Below are 10,703 nucleotides of genomic sequence, written 5' to 3'. Positions count from 1 at the left end.
AGAGTTGACTGGTGAGGAATTATTTCGTCTTTGATAGTATCTAGAACTCATGCAATTTAAGACATTTGACATGTTGCAACCCACTGCAGTTACTATTCTTTACGATGTTCAAGTTATTCCATCACTGACCAGTGTTAGCCTTTTTAAGTTGGTTCCTAAAGCCTTTTGACATGAGCACAGTGAACTTTGGTAGCGTCCTTGTTTCTGGTATGGAAAGTACTTCTGGCTTACATGTTTCCTCCCTGATATCTGCAGTCAGGCCTGGTTCCTCTAGTGTAAAATGGTATTTAGAGACTATAATCTAGATGCTAAGGGGGCACATTGCTCCTGGGTTGCTCGTTATTTCTAATGTTTTGCGGTAGATAGGCTAGGAAATACTTTTTTTGAGAAAATATATCCTGTGATATATTTTCAATGAAAAAATTCTTGGGGTGCTTGTCTGGCTTAGTTGGTAGAGGATGTAACTCTTGATCTTAGGGGTCATGGGTCTGAGCCCCACATTGGGTGTAGAGATTACTTAAAAATAAAATCTTTAAAAAAAAATGAAAAAAATCAGTATTTAATTTTCAATTAAAAATGTTCACAATTTGATTTTCTTTTTAAAATATTTAATTTTCAGTTAAAACTTAGGATTATAAGGTTTCACTTAATTCTTTGACTTTATATTTGCAACTCTTGCTGAAAATCTTGATTCCTAATGACATTAACATGATTACTCAAAGTAATATATCTATATAAACCCATTTTAGAATAGCAACACCAATGTTATCACTAACAATGTGGTACTTGAAAATAAATACTTTAAGATTTATTTTTAGTTCTTCTATCATTAGGGTATAATCTCACTAGGAATACACAATCAAATTATAGTGTTTTAAAGTCACTTGAAATAAATTTTTGTTGTCTTTCAAGCCATCAGTTCAATACACAATTAGGTTCTTGTTTTTTTTTTTTTTTTCTTTTGAGTTTTCGGGATCACTTTTTAAAATTAAAGAAATTATTATGGTAAGATATACATAACAAAGTTATAATTATAATGATTTTTAACTGTCTAGCTCAGTGGCATTAAGTATATTCACATTGTTGTACAATTACCACCCCACCCCCACCATCTCTAGAACATTTTCCATCTTCCCAAATTGAAACTCTGTACCCATTAAACGCTAATTCCTCCTCATCCTTTTCCCCCAGGCTCTGTCAACAACCATTCTACTTTTCGTCTCTATAAATCTGACTACTTTAGGTATTTCATATAAGTGGAATTACACGGTATTTGTTCTTTTGTGACTGTCTTATTTCACTCTGAGGACAACTATTTAAATACTTGATAGTATTTAATAATTATGTAAAATATTTATATGGTTCCAAAGTCAAATCTCCAAAACAAGTTTCATTCAGGGAGGCCTAGTTTCTATTCTTGTCCCCTATCCCTAAATAGGCAACGATTAAAATGTTTGTGGTTTATCCTTTTCTTGCTGTCATCCCTTTTTTCCACTATAAGCAAACAAAAACACATATTTGTATTTATTCTCTTTCTTAAATGGTTGCAAAGAATGGTAAACAAATAATAGTATACCATACAAACTTTCTCTCTCTTGCTTTATCCACTTATCCATATATCAAGGATGTCATTCTTTATCATTATATAAAGATAGAAATTCTCAATTCTCACTCATCTTTACAACTCTATCTCCTAATTCCAAACTGTTCCATCAGCTTTCATACAATGTTTAGGAGTACAGTTGGAGGGGTGCCTGGGTGGCTCAGTGGGTTAAGCCTCTGCCTTCGGCTCAGGTCATGATCTCAGGGTCCTGGGATCGAGCTCCGCATCAGGCTCTCTGCTCAGCAGGGAGCCTGCTTCCCCCTCTCTCTCTGCCTGCCTCTCTGCCTACTTGTGATTTCTGCCAAATAAATAAATAAAATCTTTTTTTAAAAAAAGGAGTATAGTTGGAGGTTACATACCATATACTTTCCTAATACTTGTTGAAAATCTGCAGCAACTGCATTTGAAGGAGAAAAATGTTCTTGCGACATCAAAGGATTTCTCAGAAAAGTATCACTAACCTGGGGACATTAATGGAAATATTTAATCTATATAGATAATTTCCACTGGCGAATCACAGAGCAAATGTTTATTTGAAGCAGAGTCTGGCAGAGATGTGAAATGAAAGAATATTCTATTGCCACACCATTTCTAGCTTTTTGGTGGCAGGGTGTCCTTTCCAATCGAAGATGCTATATGTATGAAACCTGTGCTTGCCCGGTCTTCTCTGCGGCTCTCGCACAGATCACAAGCTCAGGCAGTGGGGCTGCAAATACCACTCTGAGTCTTTGGTATGTCTGCGGACTCGAAAGCAAGAGCAGGTGCTCACCTCTGGCACACAAAGGAGGAGTCCATGATGTTTTCTAAGTGTTTTTCATTTTGCCTTCCTCCTCCCCCACTCCAAAGCCATTCAACGATGAAGAAACAATCCTAGTGGACTGTCATGGTACTATCTTTCAAACCCTTATGGTTTTTTTTTTCTTTTTCCAAACCCTTATGGTTGTCATAGGATATTTCAAGGTCTCGAGAAGGAATTCTTGCAATCGTTCGTACTCAGTGTTGCATTCCGCAGCAACGGTGGTAAAATGTATGTGGTTACCAATTTGGTACCTGGTTTTAGGAAGGTGGTAAAGTTCAAATGTTTTGTCATAATAGCAGAGAGGGAGGAAAATTAGGATAATTTTAAATAGTCACTTAAATTGCTAACAGCGGTTGGCATCTACACTCTACAGTTATTCAGGTGTATCTGAAGAGCGAATTTCAGTATTAGCCCTTACAATCCTTGATTCTGTATGTGGTTACAGTTTGAGTTGTGTTAAAGCAAGACAGTACACTCATTAAATATATGCATGTGTCATGAATTTGACTGGAGAATATCTATTAGTCACTATAGTATTGCTGACTGATTTTTTCCATTAATGTTTTTTACTTATTTTTTATTTTAGGAAAGATCTGTTTACTTATTTTAGAGAGAGCATGCATGATGATTTGGGGGGTAGGGACAGAGAGAGAATCCCAAGAAGACTTCCCGCTGAGCAGAGGAGTCTGACGTGGGGCTCGATCCCATAACCCTGAGATCATGACCTGAGCCAAAATCAAGAGTTGGAAGCTTATCCGACTGAGCCACCCAGGCACCCCTATTTGTAAATTAAATACACATGCTATTGAAATGGTAAAATAAATATTAGTAAAGTTTACTTTCTCTCTTATTTTGAAAGAACAAGATAAATACAAAGAGAGAGTCTAATGGATCTGTGTGGGCAGTCTTTGCAGACCTTGCTTTAGGGTTGGGAGAAGTGTGGAAACAGGGCAGTTGAAGGATAAGGGTACGAGATCTCTGCAGGTCATTCATAGCTCTGCTTTATAGACAAACGATCTGCTTTTAGTTACTGACACTTTTACTAATACACAATAAAACAGAGACCTCATAATTTCAATCACTGAGAAAAGTCCTTAAAGTAGTATAAGAAATTACTTACGTTTTTAAGAAATGCAGATGGTGTTATGGTATCCAAGGCATTGTCTGTAGCACATAGGTAAGTGATTCCATCAATAAAGAGAGTATGGTAGACAAAGCTTTGAAAAGAATACATTAATTTACATGATAACATTGAAGAAATTAAGTACCCTTACAGAGATTCTATTTTCAAGCTCTCAGTAGTATACTAGCTCTGTAGATAACTTTTTATAATGAGAACTAGAAAATCTTTCATATATATGAAAGATTAAATTATGTTAAATAAAAACTATAAAATTAGAATATGTATTTAGGATGTCATCAGTAAAATAAAATACAATCAAGAGAAAACTCTATCCATTTATCTATCTATCTGTATTTAAAATGGCCTTGGTAGGGGTATCTGGGGGGCTTAGTCAGTTAAACAGCTGTCTCTGCTCAGGTCATGATCCCGGGGTCCTGCAATCCAGCCCCCTGCTCGGCGGAGAGTCTGTGTCTCCCTCTGCCTCTGACCCTCCCCAACTGCAGGGCTGTGCTCTCTCTCTCAAATAAATAAATAAAATCTTTAAAAAATGGCTTTTTATAGATAGCACTCATTCTAAGACTGAATAAAGATTGTCATCAAATAGAAAATGCTATTTCACTGATTTTTACTCTCCCTGTATCTTTAGGAAGACACGTTTAATTTTGGAATTTCTTGGCTTTCTATTATGATAGATTAGAATTTAAAAGTTATAAACAACCAATACTAAATATTCTGAGGAAGACGATGAACTGGAGAGGGGGAAATTAGACTTCCTTATAGTATGTGATAGTGTATCTTACCTGACCTTTTATGCCTTCTCAGAGTCTCATATTAAGAAGCTAGAAGACTCTTGGAAAGTGCCTCCATTTTTACTGCCCAACAATCCATAAAACTTAAAAATATGGCAACAGAAATAGTTGCTTGGTGCCTAGACTTTTAATCTAGTCATTCTGAACATTCTATATCCAAGTGGCTAGCAGGCAGTAGACCTGGAAAAACGTTAAATTGGATATACACAAAAATGACGAATCTCAGAGACAGGGAGAAAAGGTAATCCCAGAGGCAGAAAATTTAAAGTATGTGCCCGCCCTTACCATATAAATCCTTCATATCATATCATGAATATAATATGCTACAAATATTTTTTTTAAATTTTATTTATTTATTTGACAGACAGAGATCACAAGTAGGCAGAGAGGCAGGCAGAGAGAGAGAGAGGAGGAAGCAGGCTCCCTGCTGAGCAGAGAGTCCGACGTGGGGCTCGATCCCAGGACCCTGGGATCATGACCTGAGCTGAAGGCAGAGGCTTTAACCCACTGAGCCACCCAGGCGTCCCGCTACAAATATTTTTAATGATGATATTGATTGATACACATAATCTCCACTTGGAAAATATTTTTTTTAAAAATATTTTATTTATTTATTTGACAGGCAGAGATCACAAGTAGGCAGAGAGGCAGGCAGAGAGAGAGAGAGGGAAGCAGGCTCCCTGTGAAGCAGAGAGCCTGATGCGGGGCTCGATCCCAGGACCCTGAGATCATGACCTGAGCCGAAGGCAGAGGCTTAACCCACTGAGTCTTTTTTGAAAAAGAGTTGCTAATTCTATCATCTCGCTGAAAGTTATATATGTGATTTGAATAAGTTGATATTGGATGTGAGGGAGGAAATATTCTAAATTTATGCTTAGTATGTTATTAGTGAGTGACGTTCAGAACCCATCTTAAAAGTTAAAAAACGTGAATAACCTAAGTCCAGGATACACTGTAATGAACAAACGTATGAGGTAGTACCATTTACCTATCATTCTCATGTGCTCCCGGAAGAGAAATGCCATATATGCATGTGTCTCTTTTAGAAAAGAAAAGGAAAGAAAAGAAAAAGAAAATGACAAACTGAAAACTTTGTCAAAATGGTTACCTGTCTAGGGGGGGAAGGGAGAACAATGTGGAGAGGAAAGGAATGAAAATTAGACTTCTCCCCCTCCTCCCTCCCCTCCTCCTCCCCTGCTTCTCCTCCTCCTCCTCCTTCTTTCTTAAGTTAGACTTCTTAAAGAAAACTTGTTTTTTTTTTCAGTTTGACTTTGGAACCACATGCATATTTTGCTTAATTACAAAGGCTATTAAATCAAAGTTTGAGAGAGAAATCCTTGAAAATAAAAACCCATGTTGACAAAATGAACCTAACTTTGTATGGAGGAACCCAGACAGATGATGGTGGTGTGGCTCCTATGGTAGGGCTGGAGGCGGTCAGATTCTGGATATTTGGAAGGGAAAGGCAACAGGATTTGCTGATGGACTGGGTTTGGATGTCAAACAGCCAGAAGTTGAGGGCCACAAAAGTTTCAGGCCTGAGGAACTAGAAAAGTAGTATGTGGAAGACTGCAGCAGGGGCAGCGGGGGCTTGGTTTTGGACATAAGTTTGAGATGCCCATCAGACATCCAACAGAGACACGGAATAGGCAGGTGGACATATGACTTAGGAGCTCAGGTAGTGAGCTTCCAAAGATTCAAATTAGAACGCGCGATATAGGAAAGCAAATAGTAGACGAGAAAAGAATCTCCTCTGGAAATCACGCTGGCTAATAAGTGAGAACAAAACTAGAATGTCAGCATTTTGTGTTCCCCAATCAATGAATGGCTCTAGGGTACAGGCAAGGAATATCACTGGCTGCTAGCATGTCAGAAGGAGACAGAAGTAGACAGAAGTAGATGGAAAGAAGTAGATGGAAAAAGCAGATGGAAAAAAACACCTATCGCCTTGTGGAAGGGATCCAGCCTGTGGACCCTGCTGCGTGAAGCATGGTGAACTGCATCCTGGATATACAGTCAGCAGAGCCAGAGAGTGGGAAACTACGCTCTGCAGGTTCCTCAATGATAAACTGTAAGGAAAGGAGAGGGATGGGAGGGGAAAATAAAGACTAAAGAGATTTAAAAGACACCAAAAGGAAAAAACTAGGCAGGATCAGGCTCTTGTACCTGAGGTTGCACGTTTAGGTGATGAGGCGATGAAGACCCACGGTAAGTGACGGCTCTGGGGGTCGGAACGCTGTGGATGGGACGGGACGCGTGGTGGGGAGTTTTGGGGATGGCTGGCACTCGTCTGTATTTTTGGCTTAGGTGGTAGCTGGTGGGGAGATTCCCTTGTAAAGCTTCATAAAGCTATACTTTTGCTTGATGAGTTTTTATATTTTGTCCTATTTTACAATATAAAGGTTAAAACAAACCTCTTAAAAAAAAAAAAAGAGTCCAGAAGTAATAAATGCTCTTATTTCCCACCTGTTGTTTTATTAGTAAAATGGTGTCAAGATTGGTTTAGCCCATAACTTGTACTGTCCCAAGTGTAGCTTAGAGGGGTCTTATTAAAGATTTTTCAAGTGGAAGTTTCCTTTTTCATTAATGAAATATTTTGGGTATACTAAAAACAGTTGGGAGAAGAAGACAAGAATACTTTAGACCTACCATCTGTTTAAAATGTTAGATACAATTCATGTTCCTGGATACCCTTCCCCCACTTCATTTTTTCTCCCTTCCCTTTGGAGAGGTAACCACTATTTTGAATTTGGTGTTAATCCCTCTCAATTGATCTTACACTTTTACATATAGTTCTCCTTTCTGAGGGTTCGAGAGCATGTGCAACTGACCTGATTTTTCCTAATGTCATTACTATTGTTAAAAAGCAAGCTGACTTCTATGAGAATAGATCTTACCTTCCCATCTGCATTATGGTCTTTGGCTCTGCTCTAAGAAGCACTAGTTTAAGCACGGTTGCCACTGCTTCCTAAAAATAAATGATCAGCATTTACTTTGTGGAACACTGTAGTGTCTTTAATTATTCTTCTCTCTAAATTTACCAATGGTCTGATTGATTTATTAAAGAACAAGTGTTCACTAGGAGAACTAATGGGTGGTTAGTCATAATGTGTGGTAAGAAGCAAGTTATGAAATAGTCATTTGAATCTGAAAGAAAATATGAAAATTACACAAATATACATATACTTGTGTGTATAGTTATATGTGTGCAAATACAGGTTACACGAATCAATCTTGAGTCACATCTGACATGTGGCTTTAAGGCTGGGCAGTGCTATCTAATCAAACATCTTTTCAGTGACCTCTAGTGACCTAATGGATATATATATATATATACCTAATGTTTTTTATATATATATATATCTAATGTTAATGGATTTTTAAGTATTCAGTCCTGGGGGTCCTGGTGGCTCATGGTTAAGTGTCCAACTTTTGATTTTGACTCAGGTCATGACCTCAGGGTCATGAGACTGAGCTCTGTGTTGGGTGGGGTGGGGGTTCCATGCTCAACGGGGAGTCTGCTTGCGATTCTCTTTCCCCCTTTGTCCCTCCCCTGTGTACATGCTCTCTCTCTGGAATAAAAACGAATCTTAAAGAAGTGTTCAGCTTTCTCTGAATAACCTGAGCATTCCCCTCCCCTTCCCTCCCTCCTCTTTTTTCTTCGGCATTCTTCTCTCTCCATTTTAAGATAAACATTTTTATTCAATATTATTCACTGATTTCTTTCTATAAAACAAATAATTGTCGGGGTCCCTTATCTCTGTTTCTTGTAAGGCTCCTTCTCTGGGGGGAAATGTGCAAGGTGTTGATGATTATCCAGAATATCTCGAAGATGGTTAGTTTTCTGGAGTCCTATTAATTTACCTTAGAAGTGTGAAAGGAACCTGAAGTTCACCTAGGAAGATCTGAATAGCCACATTCCTTTTTTCTTTCTTTCTTTCTTTTTTAAAAGAATTCTTTGAGTGAGAGAACAAGCACAGGTGCTTCAGGGCGGGTGCAAGGGCAGACGCCGCACTGAGCCCGGGGCCCCGCAGGGGGCTTGCTCTCCCCACCCCGAGATCGGACCCCCCTTCTCAGAGACAGAGAGCGACAGCACATGGGTTGGGAGGGGGCAGAGGGAGAGGAGAAGGAATCCAAGCGGACAGTGGACGGGGTGCAAAGCCCGCGGTAGGGCTCGATCCCGCAGCCGCAGCAGCGGGACCTGCGCTGGAACCGAGCCAGAGGCTTCCGAGCAGCCGACGCGCCGAACGCTCCCGGTTCTGAAGCACGAGGCCGCTCCCGGACCAGGCTCTGCCGCGGCCTTCAGCGTCTCACTCCCTGTCGACGTTTCCGGAATGTCCAGCTTCACTCTCCCGCCCTCCTCATCTCCCATTCAGTTGGCCTCAGGCAATCCGGCTTCCGCCTCGGCCGCTTCTTCCCAACTGCTACCTGCAAGGCGCCGGTCATCTTCTTCTTCTTCTTTTTTTTTTTTTAAAGATTTTTATTTATTTTATTTGAGAGAGAGAGAGAGAGCGCGAGCGCGAGAGGAGAGCGAGCAGGAGCAGGGGGAGGGCGGGGCGAGGCGACTCAGACTGCGCAGGCTCGACGCCCGGACCCGGAGCTCACGACCCGAGGCGAAGGCAGAGCCCCCCGGGCGCCTCGGGCGACCGTCTAACGCGGAGCCAACGAGCACCGTTTCGATCTCGTTCGGCTGCTTCGGGGCACGAAGCACGGAACACGCTCTCGGGACCCTCTTCTCCGGGCGTCCGGGACGCCGCGGCTCTCGTCTCGGTCGCACCTCTCCGTCCGCTCCGGACAGTCTCTGCTTCTGGGGCCTCTTCTCCCCTCACTCCCCGCTCCTCTGCGCTCTGCTACCGGCTTCGGCGGCCGGCCGGGCCCCTTCGGGGACGGACGTGGACAGACACAGACTGGCCACTTCAGCGGGCAGCAAAATCCAACGGTCCCCGGCGCCCTCCCCGCCTCGCTCCCCGCCTCGCTCCCCCACCTGCGGCTCCCGCCCCGCTCCCGCCGCCTGAGGAAACGCCCGGCCCATCGTCCCGTTGTGCCCCTGAAGCCGACGCGCCGTCCTCAGGTGCGTCTCCGCGACTCTGGGACGGAGGCTGAAAGCGCGGCGAGAATCGTCCCGGGCCCGACCCAGCTCCCTGACCTTCACGGTCTCTTCGGGATCCGCCCTCCGCCGCCGGACCCCGCCGGCCCGGCTGGGTGACCGCGAGGACGCGGCCCCAACGGCTCTCCCCCTCCCACGTCATCATCGAGCAGGTTCTCCAGAGACGCTCCGACCCTGCGGCCGCCCGGGCCCCGCGCCGAGCCAGCGACTCGGCCTTCCCGAGCTCATCTTCCGCCGCCGCACACGCGAGCCTGCGCCCCGCCGCCCTGAGGCTCCCGCGGCCCCGCACGCAGCGCCCCGTTCCACGCGCGCGGAGTCGCCGCGTCCGGCTCCGGCTCCGGCCGTCCTGCCCCACGCGGCCGCTAAGCCGCCGCCCCGGTACCCGTGCGGGGTCCGCGGGCCGCCCCGCCGCCGCCCCGCCCCGCCCCGCCCCGCGCAGGGCTTTCACGCCGTGCGACAGCCGCGCCCGGCCTCGGTCGTAACGGGACGGCGAGCTCATCACGGCGCCTCTCCGGGTCCCGCCTGTTCCTCGGGGCCGCCTCTCCCGCAGCTCTGCCCTGGGCTATGCAGCTACCAGCCGTCCCACAACTGCCTGCGGACGCGGGGGACACGAACTGTTGACGGGCCGCGGCAACGGCAACCGCGCGGGGTTGCCATCGCCGCCTGCGGGCCGCGTGCACCACCCACCCCGACCGCTGGGCGGCGCACGTGCGGCCCCGCGTAGCGGATCCGCCGCTCGCGGCTTCCGCCGCTCCCACAGGCCGGCGTCGCGCGGGGCGGGGCCCGTGGCCTCCGCCGCCCGCTCGGGGCCGCCCGGCCGCGCGGCGTCGTGAGGGGCGGGCCCGGCAGGCGCCTCCCTCGAAGAGGCGGGAGCGGCCGGGGCGGAGGTCCGGACACGGGGGTACCTGATAGGAGCCGCCGGTCAGGGCCAGCTCGGCTAGGACCGCGCGGCCGTTAGCGACACAGCTGTAGGTGATCGTCATGGCGCGCGCGCCGGGGAAGGGACGGCTGCGGCCCGCCCCAACCGCCCGGCCGGCCTGGGGGCGGGGCTGCGGCGGGGTGGGGCGGGGCTGTGGGCGGTGCTTGCGCAGGCGCGAGGAGCGGAGACGGGCAGGCGGGAGGCGGGGCCGGGCCCGCGGGTCGAGCCGGTCAGGAGAGGCGGCGGTTCCGCGAAGCACTGGCTCGGGGTGGGCGGGCGGTTCTCCCTCCTGGTCGTCCTCGAGGTCCTCCGCGAGCGGAAGGCCCAGGTGGGGTGCGGTATA

General features: G+C 45.9%; 1 protein-coding gene across 1 annotated transcript in view; it reads right to left on the bottom strand.

The window, feature by feature from the left end:
• Window positions 1-10,424, bottom strand: part of LOC308339148 (uncharacterized protein) — a gene marked incomplete at both ends in the record, with an annotated part of 23,304 nt that extends 12,880 nt beyond the window's left edge. Inside the window, 4 exons of the mRNA XM_080797602.1 lie at window positions 1,963-2,064; window positions 3,523-3,619; window positions 7,232-7,302; window positions 10,347-10,424. Coding sequence (XP_080653728.1) covers window positions 1,963-2,064; window positions 3,523-3,619; window positions 7,232-7,302; window positions 10,347-10,424 — 348 coding nt within the window. The remainder of the gene's footprint in view (window positions 1-1,962; window positions 2,065-3,522; window positions 3,620-7,231; window positions 7,303-10,346) is intronic.
• Window positions 10,425-10,703: the final 279 nt, after the last annotated feature.

This window comes from Martes martes (assembly GCF_963455335.1).
Source record: "Martes martes genome assembly, chromosome: 2".
In the NCBI taxonomy this organism is placed as follows: Eukaryota; Metazoa; Chordata; class Mammalia; order Carnivora; family Mustelidae; genus Martes; species Martes martes.
Note: the sequence above shows the minus strand (reverse complement) of the source record. Positions and strands in the feature narration are given on the sequence as shown.